The sequence below is a fragment of the Rhinichthys klamathensis genome, unplaced genomic scaffold (genome assembly GCF_029890125.1).
Source record: "Rhinichthys klamathensis goyatoka isolate OS25496 unplaced genomic scaffold, OSU_Roscu_1.1 h1tg000170l_1, whole genome shotgun sequence".
In the NCBI taxonomy this organism is placed as follows: Eukaryota; Metazoa; Chordata; class Actinopteri; order Cypriniformes; family Leuciscidae; genus Rhinichthys; species Rhinichthys klamathensis.
In genome coordinates, this window is record NW_026606701.1 from 2370012 (window position 1) to 2386074 (window position 16063).

Here is a 16063-nt window from a genome sequence, read left to right on the forward strand (position 1 = left end):
CAGGCGATGATGAAAAGGTCAGAAAAATTGAAATCAAGGTCACCAAGGATGGGAAGTGTAAAACTTATCTGAGACCTGTGTCCCAAGTGATTCTTCTTCTGTCATCAGAAGAACAGAAGGAATAATGTTCTACAGAACTGTTGCATTGTTAGTAGTGGTATTTTTGTAATACCAGACGGGGAGTGTTCTGACTATTTAAGTAGTCATTTAATTTTGGGTTAATTTAATTGGTTAAGATGCATCATGTGACTTAGGTTAGAGGTCATGGTGGCCATCTTAGTTTTCACTTCACAACAGCAGTGATGCAGCAGCAGATGTCTCTCTGATAAAAGCTATATTCTTCTGTTATTTCATTCCAAAGAGGCCATCGTCTGTAAGTTTGTTTATTTAATATCATTTATGTTAAAAAAGGAGAATTTCATATGATCTAAGAAAGATTTGCTGTACATTTTCAAAGAAGATAGTTTTCTCTATTTCATATATTAACACTAGATTGTTTTCAATCTTAAAATGTACTTTTATTCATACTTAATACTTAATGTACATTTTCTGTTTGTATTGTAGTTTCACAAATAATTACGTTTTGGGACTGAAGATTTCAAAGTAAAACACCGAAAAAGAACTTCTTTGGTTTCGACTTTTTCTTCAACCCTCATCCTGTTTAACTATCTGTTGAAGTGCAACCTACTTGCATCAGGGACAGAATAACACCAGTCTGATATTATAGTTGCGGATGGCAGCGAATCTCCGTAAATATAAGTACTCTGGCTCTACTAGCACAAGGCCTGAAGCCTCGGGACAAAGCGCCTCCAATCGATCTGCTATAGACATGAATATGGACTTTGAGGTAATAAAAGCGGACATTCTCTCCTCTCCAAGGTCAGATATATCATCTGTAATAAAGCAAGAGTTGAAGGCGGCACTGGCTGAAGATTTTCACGCGTTCTGAAATCGAGCAAATGAAAGAGAACATTAAGGACGTCGAGGAGGGGTTCTCCACCTGGTCAGATGAGATGGTTACTCTTCAGGTAGTCTAGCGTAGCCAGACCTTCAGACTGACGGCTGAAGGTCTGGAATTCATAGCAGCTTTCTTTGGCCAAGGCCCGCACATAAGGCCGTTTGACCGACATGTCAAACAACCAATTACAGTTCGTTTCGTTCAGCGTCACGTTTCGGGGCGTGGAAATGTCCCCACAACAACAGACCGGCGTGCAACAAGTCAGTCAGCATAGAAAATCAAAGAAGGAGAAGAAAACTTCAAGAGTCTATGCCGTGAACCTCGCATACTTTTGAAAATCCTACGTTTAGCTGATCTTGATAAATGCTCATTGTCACTCATGTAAACACAACAGTTTTTCTTTCGCAATCACACGTTTGCTCGACACTCGCGCCCCCCGGAAATCCGATAAAATTCAACCAATCAGATGACGACTTCGACATTCCTGAAGTGTTTCCAGTTAAGAGTACCATATGCATCAGACATTTAGCCAACGTTCCGTGGGCGTGACGTCTGAGGCTGAGACTACTCTTCAGGCCACAGTAACCAAACTTAAAGGCCAAGTCGACGACTTGAAAGAAAAGTGTGAAGATATGGAAGGGCGGATGCGGAGAGGGAATATTTGCATCACGGGAGTTTCCGAGCAACCTGGTTCGAGTTCACCGGCTGCCGTATCCAAACTTCTGAAAAAGATCCTGGAAATGGACAGAGATGTAAAGATTGACCGTTCGGATCGCAGTCTCGTCCCAAGGAAACCTCGCACCATCATTGCAAAGTTACATTATGATGGAGATTGCATGGAGATCTTCCGAAAAGCCAGAGAACGTTTTATGAACGTTCTAATGGCTAAGCTATCCGCACAGTTAGAGGTCTACTATTATTTACAATGCTGTTGTAATAATACTTTTGACTGAGATTTATTGGTTCTGTAGGAGCCTGTGTGATGGTATATTCATGGCCCCTTTGTTAATTTCTTGATTTTATGCACAGGTAATTGCTGGCACATAAAGAAGTTTAATTATTTCATACTGAGATATGTTTGGTTTGTGGCTGCAGACAAGGATGTCCATTGTCGCCCCTGCTGTTTGCTATCAGCATCGAACCCCTTGCTCAACTCATTCCGGAAGAATTAAGGGAATTAAGGCAATTAAGGGAATTGTAATTGGAGGAGAGGAACATAAGTTGTCGTTATACGCCGATGATGTCCAACTTTTCCTAACAGAACCTGAGACAACAATTCCATATTTAAAGAAGCTAATTCTCAAGTATGGGTACTACTCTGGATATAAAGTGAATATGGATAAAACTGAGGCCATAGATGTTAATGGTCAAATTCCGAAATAAATCCAAATTAAAAGTAGGTTCAAATGGCCCAAGAATGGGTTTAAATACACTGTAGTTGCAGCCGTCGTGTGTGCTGATGCGCCAAGTACACTGCAGTCGTTAACGCCGGACAGAAGGGGAGTCTCACAACCATATGGAAAGAAGCGTACATGGGTGAAGCATAGTTTACTGTAAAGCTACGTCTTAGTGTTGCTTATCTTGGCGAAAGCCGAGTACAAATCAGCATGAAGTTTTAACATCTACTCTCGTGTAATGGAAATCTTATTCCCTACTCTTTGGACCAGTTATACGACACAAACTATAAAAAAGTGATTAAAAATATTGAAGATTTAAATCGTTGGACAGCTCTTCCTCTCTCTCTGATTGGCCGTGTTGAATCTATTCGTATGAATGTCCTGCCGAGATTACTCTATTTGTTTCAGATGTTACCTATAGAAGTGCCAAAATCTATATTTGATTTGCTGAATAAAATAATTTCTAAATTTGTTTGGCAAGGAAAACAGCCAAGAATAAGGCTTAAAATAATACAATAGCCTAAAACAAATGGTTGGCAAGGACTCCCAAACTTTAGGTTTTACTTTTAGGCAGCTCAATTGAGGCCCCTGGTTTCATGGATGAGAGAAGACGCACAAACCCAGTGGATCAATATTGAAAAGAGCCTCTGTTCCATGCCCCTTAAAAAAGTACCCTTTTCCAGTGTACCATTAAAAAATGCCTCCATGGGTGAATCGACCAAAGTTACTTTAAAAAGTTGGAGAACTATACAAAGATAATTTGGTTTGTCTAAGAAAATCTCATCTGCAGCAAGCATTGGCTATCTTAATGACTTTGCACCATCTCGTACAGATGTGGGTTTCAAAAAGTGGTCACAATATGGACTTGATTATCTGCACCAATTATTTCATAATGACACACTTAAATAATTTGAACAAATAAGAAATTTACACTCCAAAGGTCTGATTTTTTTTTTTAGATATTTACAACTGAGACATTTCCTCACAACCCATAAGGAACTAGAATTTTTTTTTTTAAACTCCCCTAAAGAAGGTTATTTTAAAGAAATACAAATTGGACATGCGGTTAAAAAAAACTATTTTTAAAGGATATCTGTTATTTTTGTCTAAGAATTCAAAGAACATATTACAGATCAAGGAAAAATGGGAGGCCGAAATGAATGAAACAGTTCCTCTTGAAACTTGGGAGGAAGCTTGTGGAGAGGTACATCTTGTGACCAACTCTAATATCTGGAGGGAATTCAAATGGAAGATAATAATAACCAGATTTTTTCGAACTCCACAGATAATTGCAAAATGGAATCCATCCTGCTCAGACAAGTGCTAGAGAAATTGTGGCCAGCATGTTGGTAACCACACCCATATTTTGTGGTCATGTCCAAAATTAAGAAATTACTGGAAAGATATATTTGATGCTCTTAAAGAAATCATCAATTATGAAATCCCTGAAGACCCCATAATAGCCCTTCTACGTGTGCGTCAGAGGGCCTTGAGGGTAGAGCTAAAATATATTTACTACAAATTTTACTCGCTGCAGCCATGAAGTGTATTACATGCAGATGGTTAAAACCTGCCCCTCCATCATACAACGTTTGGATTCAAAAAGTATGGGAGTTGTACGAAATGGAACAAATCACATTTGCATTACGACTTCAGAGAGAGGTGGGCTCCTGTAATGCCATTAATACTCCAGTGAACATGAGTTATACTATCATATCCACCTTGTGTTCATCTCTGCCTTTCTCCATTATTTTTTTATTTAAATTTTTTTTCTTCCTCTCCCCTTCCTCCCCCTGTACTAGGTGTATTTGTTTTCATTCTCTGTATAATGTGTACGGTATAATTAAGTTTGAACAATTGTCAATATTGTGGGAACATGTTAAAACCCAATGCCATACTGTGCTGTTTGTATGCTGTGGTTCTAAATAAAAATATAGTATATATTCTAAGTAAAAGGGTTCTAAGTAAAAAAATAACAATAAAATCATAAATAAGCCACAGAAGTTTTGGGATTCTGTTCTGTGGAGCGATGAAACAAAACTGGAACTTTTCAGCCCTCTGGATCAGCGGTATGTCTGGAGGAAGAAGAATGAAGCATTTCCTGAAAAGAACACTCTGTCTACAGTTAAGCACGGTGGTGCTTGGTGATGCTCTGGGGCTGCTTTGGATCCTCTGGCACTGGAAACATGCAGTGTGTGGAAGGCAAGATGAATTCATTCAAGTATCAGGAAATCCTAGAAGAAAACGTCATGCCGTCAGTGATGAAGCTGAAGCCTGGGCGTCATTGGACCTTCCAACAGGACAATGATGCCAAGCATACCTCAATTTCCACCAACAAGCTTGGTTGCAGAAGTAGTTCAAGAAGATTCTACAGTGGCCATTACAGTCACCTGACTTGAACCCCAAAGAAAATCTCTGGTGGGATTTGAAGGTGGTTGCAGCACGCAAACCCAAGAATATCACTGAACTGCAGGCCAATGCTCATAAAGGATTGGCTAATATTCCTCAGAAACGCTGCCAGAAGCTGGTGTCTGGTAGCCTCGTGAGACCATCCTGATCTCGCGAGCTTTCAAGGTTTCACTCGCAGATCAGTCTGGATACTTTCCGTTAAAGAAAATTTGGGAGCAGTTCACCAAACGAACGTCCAATCAGCGTTGGCTTTGAGGCGGGTTGAGGTGTGACGCAACGAGAAGCGCGTCAGTTCAGTCTAAAGAACATGTCGGCTTCAGCGGATGAAACTAGCATCAGCGTGGCTATCGAGCAAGTTTTATCGGAATTACAGAGTATTTCTTCACTGAAAGAAGAGCAAAACACTGCTCTGGAGGCTTTTCTCAGAGGAAAAGATACGCTCTGTTAGTACGTCATATGCTTCGTTGATCTGATTGGTTGATTTGGCCTTTCTATCACCAACATAGGCCAATCAGCTAACCAGTATTTTCGCCCCTTACCAAAACTACTTCAACGGAAGGTTTCCAGATGGATATGCGGAGCAAATCCATCTGGCGGAGTCAGGTTAGGTGTCTGGTTATACATCTCATTTGCAGGAGGTCATGACAGCAAAAGGGTGTTCTACTAAGCACTGAAGATGGTTGCCATGAAGGGGTTGAATAATTTTGAGACTGCAGAAGTCATTAAAAGTTGCAATTTCAGTTAAATTTGGGGAAACAACTTGAAAAATTTGTTGTGTTGAGATATTTCAACTATTTCATACATCATACAGCAGGGTACACCGTGAACTCCAAAAAAAAACGCTACGCACTACTACAAATGATGGCCGTGAATAAAATATAATATTCAGAAATAAACAGTAATGTTTAGGTGACAGAGTGTTTATGTCAGAATGTTTATTTTTAAACCACAACCCTCTAATGTCAGAATATTTATTTTTAAACCACAACCTTCTAAGTGCTTCTTTTACCGATATATTTACCGATATCTTTTGCATTTCTAATCCAAACAACATCAAACTTGGCACTGCACTTACTCGTGCCCGTAGCAAGACACATGGCAAGTTTGAAATCCATCAGACTAACGGTTCGTGAGATATGCAAATAACAGTCACACAGACAGACAGACAGAAGTTCCTGTAATTTATAGATAGATATATAAGTAGTGGCAGTATTAAATGCAGTTTAAACTGGAATTGCAATAGGATTTTTTTTTTGTTATTTTGTAAAAAGCTATTCTATCGCAAATAAATGTAACGGGAAGATTTGGAAGTTACTCTCATATTCAGGTGCTGGTTATTGTAAGACCCACCATGGACTAACTAACCTCCCATACTGTGGGCTACCCAGACCACAGGCCTGTCCCCTACACCTGCATCCTTCAACTTCCTCAGCAGTTCCTGACTCCTGTAGGCCAAGGACTTCCTGTATAGCACAAAAGGTATAAAAAAAAAACCCCACTAAAAAAACCTAAACAAACATTGACATCATGTATGGTACATTGAGTTAATCAGATAATTTATTGATGTAGATCATTGAATATTCACACCATGACTGTTTACCTTTGGTTTTCAGCAGGACACTTAGCCTTCCAGTCACTTAAATGGGTGTCATACTCCACAGACAGGATCCTGAGGTTTGGACAGTCTTCAGCCAACCAAGACTGTGTAAAATACAAAATAAGATTTGAATTCCTGACTTTGGACTTTGGTCTGACTTTCAAAATACCTCTGAAGCTCTGTAATCACCTTCATTTATAAAGCGCTTTTAACAGTATGCCATTATACCGCAAATAGTATTTTGGTAACTGAGATTTTACCCATATGTTTCTTCAAGAAAATATCTGACCTTGGGCCAGCATTCAGTGTAGTCCTCTCGGACCCCTTCCACCTTGTCATCATCCGTCACGTCACGGTCCTTTTGACGCCATGTTTTAAAAGCTGCTCCCAAGAGGCCATGCACGAAGAGAACATCAGCTTTGATTGGCTGGCTGAATAAATAGGATGGAAAACATATATATTAGTGAAAAAAAAAAACATCTACACTACCCTTCAAAAGTTTGGAGACAATCAGATTTTTTAAAAAGAAATTATAACTTTTATTCAGCAAGTATGCATTCAATTAATCGTGTGACAGTAAAGACTTTTAGAATGATACAGGAGATTTCTATTTCAAATGAATGCTGTTCTTTTGAACTGTCCACTATTTTCAACATTGATAATAATAAGAAATGTTTCTTGAGCACTAAATCAGCACAATAGAATGATTTCTGAGGAATCATGTGACACTGAAGACTGGAGTAATGATGCTGAAAATTCAGCTCGGCCATCACAGGAATAAATTACATTTTAAAATATATTAAAACAGAGAATAGTTATTTAAATTGTATTAATTGTACTATTTTTATTGTATTATTGATCAAATAAATGCTGCCTTGGTGAGCATAAGGCAGTCCAAATAAGCTAGCATGCTTACTTTGTGCGGCATTGTGGGTGCAAAATGTAAACACCATCCTGGTACTTCTGCCTTACTGCATCTCTGTCCAAATTGGCTAAAGCGCGGGCAGCATAAGATGCCTGCATGATGTGTGGTGACTGGATCATCTTAGCCAGGACAGACATCCAACCTTAAGGACAACCAAAAAAATAAAATAAAATAAAATAAATACTCTATTCAACATTAAATCTAACTCATAAATCAGTAATACTAAAATACAAGGCTAACCTGACTGCACTATGGCTGTGTGCGCACTCTCATTCAGGGCGAGATTTCCAATAATTCGCACAATGTTGCACTGAATTTTTGGAGAGTCTCTGCGAAGCTGGTAGACTCTTTGCAAGAGCTGCAGTCCTCCATTAGCAACAATGTGGTCACAATGACTGCGGACCTGTGAACAAAGAACAACCCAATTGGAAATTTGAATTTATGTTTATTAAAACAAACAATGATTTGCTCAAGTCAAATTGGGCTTAAAGGGGTCCTATTATGCCCTTTTACGAAGTCTTGACTTTGTTTTTGGGGTGTACTAGAATATATTTTCATGCTTGATTGTTCAAAAAACACTTTTTTTTTTTTTTTACATTATTACAGCTCCTCTCTCCCCAGTCTGGCCCTGAACCCGCTGATTTCGATGAAGCCCCTCGCGTGTTCGGGAAATGTCCCAACCCTCCATAACTGCGAGTTCTTCTCTAGTGTAAAAACTGAGGATGGCGTCAATTTCAAACAAATTCGAGCCCGATTCAGACCCTGACAATGTTAACGAACAATGTGTCTCTTTGACAACGAAAACACTAGCTGTGTCCCAAATGCTATGCACTTATACACTATGTAATTATGCACTATGTACTCAACCGTGTAGTGTATGAACTTTATAAGTTTATTTTGTCTTTCAACATCGGAGTCTGATAGCCTCTCCCCCTCCGCTACGTAATTAAAGCTGCGGCAGTTGAGTGCAAGAAGTGTCCAACGTTCCACACTTCGTTTTTTCGGTTAAAGCTCCAGTCCGTAACTTTTTTAAGTTAAAAATAATCCAAAATAATTATATTAAAAAAAACTTATTCTGCCAGTGGTCAAAACTATCTGCTTGCCATAGCTAGATTCAAAACGGTTAGCTTGTAATAATGATTTTAATTCCAGTGGTACTGGTGGGTTTCCGCGGGAAATTTGAGCATGTCTTTGCGTCATGACGTCACACCCGTACACATAAAGAAGGAGTTTCGGCTCCTTCGGCTATACTGCGCGTGACGAGATGTTTAGATGTATAGGCTTTTCTCGCAGCACTTTACATAATTAAACTTATGGCATCCAGAAAGATCAAAACAACAATCATCAGTGTCAACTGGAGATTCAGCAGTTATAAAACCCAAAAGACTTCGTACTTCGGATTTAAGGTGGCTAGAGAAAGAGAAAGAAACCGTCTCATGCGAACACAAGGATTAAACATCGGCGGGGCTTTTGAAAAGTGCGTGAACTCCGTGTTTTGAAGGGGTTCAAAACGGAAAAAGAGACGGCTTTTTTCTGCTGAACAAGTAAGACATTTCAATAGTTCAATCGTGTAACAGTACGTTTTCTTAATTCACACAGTTATGGAGTTTCCTTTGTTGTGCCTTTCTCGTTTTGCTATTATGGAGAATATGAATTCTGAACTACACAGGTAACCATAAAACACATTAAGTTTAACATTAGTCACGCTATGCTGATGTGATGTTGTTAACATGAATTTGAGAACAAAGTAGGCTATAATTTGCACGGTTGCTGTAAATCGCGTTGATTAAATCTAACGAAGCTTATCATGTCGAATGCCTTTTCCCCCTTAGTTGGTCAGAACAAAAATGGATGTTACTTACTTGTTCAGAAGACATTTTCTTATGAAAATTCTTATGTTGGTCAAACTTTCAAAAAGTGAATCTGTGATTCTGTATGACAGTATCCACACAGCGCGGTGACTGACAGCAGCACTCGCCTCAAAGCACTGTGTTCATCCGCGCTGTTTCATGCCGATTTACAACCCACGCAAAGATAATAATTCCGCGAATCACTGCAGTTACAGATTTCGAACAGACAGATGGCAACAAAGAGGAAAAGTTACGGACTGGAGCTTTAAATAAGTGCATCATCCGGGTACTTAAAGTCCCCTCTTTTTTTAAATTTTCAGTGTGAACGCACTACTCGCACTATTTATACTACAAAATGGCATAGAATAGTGCACAAGTACGCGATTTGGGATGCACCTACTGTCTTCTCTAATGCAGCTCAGCCAGGCCGTGCCGACCTTTTTTGCATATTCCGTGGGTGGGAATTATTTAAATGAGTACCATTGTGACTTCATAAGATCCGGAAAAAACACGGTGTAGTCCAAATGAGCCGTTCGTTATAGTTCTTGAAAAAAGTGGATTCTGTTAAATAAAATATCTCCCTGTGGAGTAGACTTTGAGCTTTGTATTTTTTATGCTCAAACAGCAACATTACACACTAATTAAAGTTGAAAAAGTGGAAAAGCATTATAGGAACATTTAAACTTAATTAAACTGAAGGTACACATCCAGAATATCTACAAAAGATCACTCATAATACACAAGCATCCTGTTTTCTTTGATTATCGGCTACTTCCTTGTTGCAAAATACATGTAATTTAGCAGGGTTTGTAAATCTTCACCTTTGAGTGCTGGACCAGGGCCTGCAGGCAGAATGTCTCCACCTTCTCAGAGGGGGTAGAAGTGAGACTTTGGGCGTAGGGCAACCCATTTCCACCAAAACACCACAGCCCTCCCTATAACCACAGACCAACATGCACAGCTAATGGATTGTCTCTTTTTTCTGGAAATAAATTCGACCAAATGGAGTGCAACAGTGCTTGCTCACTTTTTCAGCACCCTTGGTTCTGGAAGTGTTTTTCCCATTCATATTTCCCATGGGGATTTAAAAATCAATAAGAATTTTAAGCAATGAACCAAACCTACAGCTATGAAGTGAATCACAACATTACAAACTTTGATTTGAAGTAAAAAAATATTTGAAAATTGAACAAATAGACTAAGGTACAAGACGGTGTTTAGTCAGGGAAAGAACTACAATTCCATGAAACATTGTAAACGACTTAATTGAAAAAAAAAAAAAATGTATTTAAAGATGCTCATTAAACAATATATTTCTATGTTCATTGCAAAATATGCACATTTATACAAATATTTAAGTAGTTTGAGAGTGTAGGGTGATTGACTGTTACATTCACAGTGTTTCATGGGAGTGGCCGGCCGGTTTTGATTTTCTGATTGGTTTATCACCTGGAATTCCATTGTTAAACAATTATGTAAGACATAAGTTGCCATATACAGCAATATCAAAGAACAACCTTGTAGCTCACAAAAGTTTATAAGCTATTGTTAAAAATCAGTTCCCCTACTGAGAAAATGAATGGGATCTTTATTTGCAGATGCTGGCTGTTGCACTCTATAGCTTGAGTGTGTTTATGTCTCACCCGTTGAGAGGCTAGTGATTGGCTGCTCTCTCGAAGTGCCAGGGAAGTAAAGTACTGCACACACTGATCCACCTCCGACTGGGGCAGAGATCCCAGTAACTGTCTAAGTTCCTCTTCTATTGATATATCCTATACATGCACCAAACATTAGCACTAGTAGCTGACATCAAACAGCAGTTCATTTTGTCTTTTGTCTGAATGATAGCTACCCACATCATCAGTGTGTGGCAGTAGAGGAGGAGGGAGAAAGAAGCGCAGGTCCACGTTAGGTATGCGGGCGAGAGCCACAGATGTGCGCTGGTCTACCACCTGTGCTGCAGTCCGGTATTGATAATCTGTGATGGATAAGACAAAAGATCAATCAGAGCTCATAGAATATATAGTGATGTGTTTTTTTCTCTGGTGGGCAAAGGGTTACGCCCCGTAGAAATAGTTTTTTTCTCAGCAAGAACATTAATGGCAATAAATCTTGACATTTTCTAATCATGAGATTGAAGTGCTGCTGTCTCTCACCCTGCCAGTGGTGATTTTGGGCCAGTTCCTGCACAGCCTGCTGTCTCACGGCCCGGTCAGCAGAGAAGGTTCTTTTCAGCAGCATCCATAGCGCACATTCATTAGGATCTGCGTCTAGATGACTGAGACGCTCTAATTTAAAAAACAAAATAAACACATGCTCATTTCACATAACTACAAATACAATGACACGCTAGAAATTATGTTAAAATCATGATTTAATATGAAATTAATGATTTTAGCAAAAGTCAAATGGAAACAGATGCCTTCAGTTAAACATAGAGTACAGTAAAGTTTTCTATAGTCTATCACTCTACTAGTCTACTACTTTGGCACACTTTGCTAAACTGTTTTGTGCTAAACATACACTACCATTCAAAAGTTTAGGGTCAATAATATATTTTGTTGAAAGAATGTTTTGTTTTTGAAAGAAGCCTCCTAAGTATGGAAGCTTGTTTCCGCCACTGAATAAAACAAATTAAAAAAATAATTGCGACTTTTTATCACACAATTGCGAGATAAGAAGTCAGAATTCTGAGAAATAAAGTCGCAATTGCGAGATATAAAGTCGCAATTATGAGAAATAAAGTCGCAATTGCAAGAAAAAAATACATAATTGTGACTTTTTATCTCACAATTCTGACTTTTTTTCTCACAATAATTCTGACTTTATAACATATATTTGCGTGTTTATATCTCGAAATTCTGACATCTTTTCTCAGAATTGTGAGATATAAACTCGCAATTGCGAGTTATCAGGCCAATTCTAAGGGGGGAAAAAAAGACTAACTTTTTTCCCCTCAGAATAGTTTATATCTCACAATTCTGACTTTACAACACGCAATTTCGACTTTATATCACGCAATTCTGACTTTATAACACGCAATTGCGACTTTATATCAATCAATTCTGACTTTATATCTCGCAATTCTGACTTTATAACACGCAATTGCGACTTTATTTCACACAATTCTGACTTTACAACACGCAATTGCGACTTTATATCATGCAATTCTGACTTTATCACCTGCAATTGCGACTTTATATCAATAAATTCTGACTTTATATCTCGCAATTCTGACTTTATAACATGCAATTGCGATTTTATATCACGCAATTCTGACTTTATATCTCGCAATTCTGAGAAATAAAGTCAGAATTGCGAGATGTAAACTCGCAATTGTGAGAAAAAAAGTCAGAATTGTGAGATAAAAAGTCGCAATTACCTTTTTTATTTTTCATTCTGTAGCGGAAAACTTGTTCATTAAGGCTGCATTAATTTGATACAAATCTTATGTATTACTTTTACTACTTAAAATTACTGTTTTCTATTTTAATACATTTTTAAATGCAATTTATTCCTGTGATGGCAAAGCTGTATTTTCAGCCCCATTACTCCAGACTTCAGTGTCACATGATCCTTCAGAAATCATTCTAATGTGCTGATTTGGTGCTAAAGAAACATTTCTTATTATAAACAGAAGTATTATCAAGCAGTTGTGCTGCTTAATGTTTTTTGGAAATTTTGATATTAAAATAGCATTTATTTGAAATGGAAACATTTTGTAACAAATGTATTTACTGTCATTTTTTATCAATTTAATGCAAAGCATAATTGCTGAATAATGGTATTCATTTCTTTAAAAAAATCTTACTGACCCTAAACTTTTGAACAGTAGTGTATATTATAAACTACCCTTCAGTCTCAAACCTGATGCCAAGTATGCTGCGAAAAAAAAAAAAAAAAAGTTAAAGCAGTGTATTAGATTCCATATTATGCAGAAGAACAGAGATACCTTTCCCATTTAAAACAGAACAATATTTCATGTCAATTCCTCTCTGTGTAACTACAGGTGACATCTAGTTAAAAATATTTTAAAAGCATTAACAGGCTCCATGACTTGTCATTGCCATCAAACAGAGATGAAACTACTCACCGTCCAGTGGGTGACGAAGAACTCTTGATGTAATTTCAAGAAACTTTCTAGCTGCTTTATGAAGCTCCTTCCTGGTCTTGATAGCGAGGCCTGAAAAAGGAATATTGTCTGTTGAGGGCAATTAATAAATTCCAACAGGTAAATCAACTGTTATACAGGAATGGCCTGTTTTAATGTCTAGTTGTACAAAATATAGAACAATACATTTATAATACAACAATACAATATATTTTGAACAATACAAAATATAGAACAATACATTTACTATCAAAAAAATGTAATCTAATTGGAGACTATGATGCCCCTCCAAAAACTTAATTTATGTACTGTACTGTACTTTGTCTGTCAAGCCAAAGAACTCTTGAAGCAAAAATACTGGTCTGTTGTGTTGACTACTATTTTGAAAAGAAAGCCTGAATTGTTGTGTAATGACATAATGTGTGTGAGAACGGAGGTGGAGGAGTAAAAAAAAAGAGGGATAAAGTTCGCTACTCGGGTCTCGGGTGCTTCATTGTTTTATAACTCCAGAAAAATACCACAAATTGTTTGTTCAAAGCGTCTCATTTTCATCACTAGCAAGTACTTTCTTCAGCAAATCAGGACCAATGAGGCACATTCGTTTGCAGTAGTGGTGTAGTATTTCCTCATTTGCAAGTTGCTTTTGAGGAGTAAATGTAAATGTAAATGCAAATTAATCTTTCAGCTCACTGATATTTACACACTCTCTCAAGCACAAAAACACACAAGCGTGAAAACTGAATGTACCAGAAGCAAGGCTCTCTTGTTCCCTATTAGTGGCGTGAGTCAGGTAGATGTAGGACTTGTGCTTCTCCTGTAGTATTGCACTGGTGTCAATAGTGAGGGCCTGGTTGAGAGTAACCACCTCATATGTGATGAAAACACAGCCTCTGTGTAAGCAAACTTGATAAAGTCACAATGTGTTTCAGAGAGGGATAACAAATCTGGCTCAGAAGATATATTACTTTTAACATCTGCTTCCTCTGACATTCTCTGTAAAATTGTATGATATTATTTTATTGATGGATTGTCGAATACATGCACAAAATATTAAAATAAGAATCTACAAACCTACCCCAATACTATTGCTCCAGTCACTTTTGCTATTTTTCCTAGAGACAAGGAAGAGATGAAGACCAGCATTCAGTATTATTCAGTTAAGCATTCAGAATAAATCTGTCAAATTTATCAAAGCAATAAATAAAGCATGCAGGGACTATCATGCAGGACTGATAGGAATGTAGCAGCCACAAACAAAATGCATTTTTTTATGGGAAATATAGACTACCATTCAAAGATTTGGGGTCGTATTATTTTCTAAAATGTTTTTGTAATAAGTCTCTTATACTGAACTAAGCAGCATTTATTTGATCAAAATAACTGTCAAACAGTAATATTGGGAAATTGTATTACAAATTAAAATAACTATTTTCTATTTGAATATAAAAATTGTTGAATATAAAATGTCATTTTTTCCCGAAGGCAAAGTTGAATTGTCAGCAGTCATTGCTCCAGTCTTCGGTGTCACATGATCCTTCAGAAATTATTCTAATATGATAATTTGGTGATCAAGAAAGATTTTATTATTAACAATCTTAATGAATGGATCTTTAATGAATAAAGTTTCAAAGAACAGTGTTTATGTAAAATATAAATCTTTTGTGACACAGTGTAACAGCAATTGTAACATAAATGTCTTTACTGACATATTATGCCATAAACTTTTGAACGGTAGTGTAAATTATTTAACAACAAATAGTATTTGTTTATCTTTAGAAAAAATTGAAATAAGGGTTTTAAAATGTATGTAGAGATGTCCCAAAGTCACAAACAACACATTTAACAATATCAGGCCCTGTTTTATTTGGTAGGTATCTTGGAAAGTGCCAGATACATTAAGGCTGTGTCTCAAATTCAAGTGAGCTGCATTCCTAGACAACCTTCTTTTTATTTGGCATCATGAATGCAGTGAAGGTGGGCATGTCAGTAAGTTCAGGCTCTTACTAAGATCTCTCCATGGCAGTGCTCTCTTCACAGCAGGTGCAGTGCTGCTGCTCAACCTCCGGACGCGGATCAGTCGCAGGGCGGACACAGACATTAGCTTCCCTCGCAGATATCAGACGATTGCACACACCAATTCTTGGCCAGAGGGCCGGTGAGACATATATAGGCTACCAGCTGTTTATGATTGCTGGTGATCTTCTCACGTCGATTATAACCTGGATGCTAAAGGTTAAAGAAGAGGTGGTGGAGTCATGACATGCCAGAGGAGTCACTGTCAGTTGTTTTCATTCTCTCTGTTCAGTTTTGGAAACACTCAACACACTTCTTTAGTTATAGAGACTGCTGATATCAGGCTAACTGCTTACTAAACATATTACTTGGATGATAATTTGTCATTTGACGAGTTTAAATAACCAGTCGGGTTGTAAGTTACATGAAAAAAGTCGAATAGTTGGGAGGCATTCTAACGAAATTCATTGCGTGCGTGCGTACGTACAAAATGAAACTACGTGAAATGTGCAATTTACCTATAAAACTGAAGTTCCTTCCGATAAAGGCGGCATTGAAAAAAATCACGCTTGACAGCAAATGTAAACAGGAACTGTTTTCAAGACTGAACGCGCTTGACGTAGAGCGCCATTACCGTAAGTACCACAAAGTCAGTGTCTCGCGTCGAAAATTTCCTACCGTAATGCTTACTTCTATTGTTCAATGTTTTCACGCCTGCCTGGAATAGTCCTTCCTTGTCCAGAATGCGTTGCTAGAATATTGACGGTATGAAACTAACACCAAACAAAGGGAACCTATTGCAG

At 37.8% G+C, this 16063-nt stretch overlaps 1 protein-coding gene across 2 annotated transcripts in view; it reads right to left on the bottom strand.

The window, feature by feature from the left end:
* The window catches only part of serac1 (serine active site containing 1), a 28011-nt gene extending 12105 nt beyond the window's left edge, over positions 1–15906 (bottom strand). Inside the window, exons 1-14 of one of the 2 annotated variants that reach the window (XM_056259925.1) lie at positions 15779–15906; positions 15252–15473; positions 14323–14359; positions 13995–14137; positions 13230–13319; positions 11293–11424; positions 10993–11114; positions 10780–10908; positions 9958–10071; positions 7527–7689; positions 7278–7428; positions 6651–6792; positions 6365–6465; positions 6130–6227 (exon numbers count right to left, since the gene is read on the bottom strand). In XM_056259925.1, the coding sequence (XP_056115900.1) occupies positions 6130–6227; positions 6365–6465; positions 6651–6792; positions 7278–7428; positions 7527–7689; positions 9958–10071; positions 10780–10908; positions 10993–11114; positions 11293–11424; positions 13230–13319; positions 13995–14137; positions 14323–14359; positions 15252–15345 (1516 nt within the window). In that variant the 5' untranslated portion in view covers positions 15346–15473; positions 15779–15906. Of the gene's footprint in view, positions 1–6129; positions 6228–6364; positions 6466–6650; positions 6793–7277; positions 7429–7526; positions 7690–9957; positions 10072–10779; positions 10909–10992; positions 11115–11292; positions 11425–13229; positions 13320–13994; positions 14138–14322; positions 14360–15251; positions 15674–15778 lie in introns of those variants that run through there. The other variant, XM_056259924.1, reaches the window with a different exon arrangement.
* Positions 15907–16063: the final 157 nt, after the last annotated feature.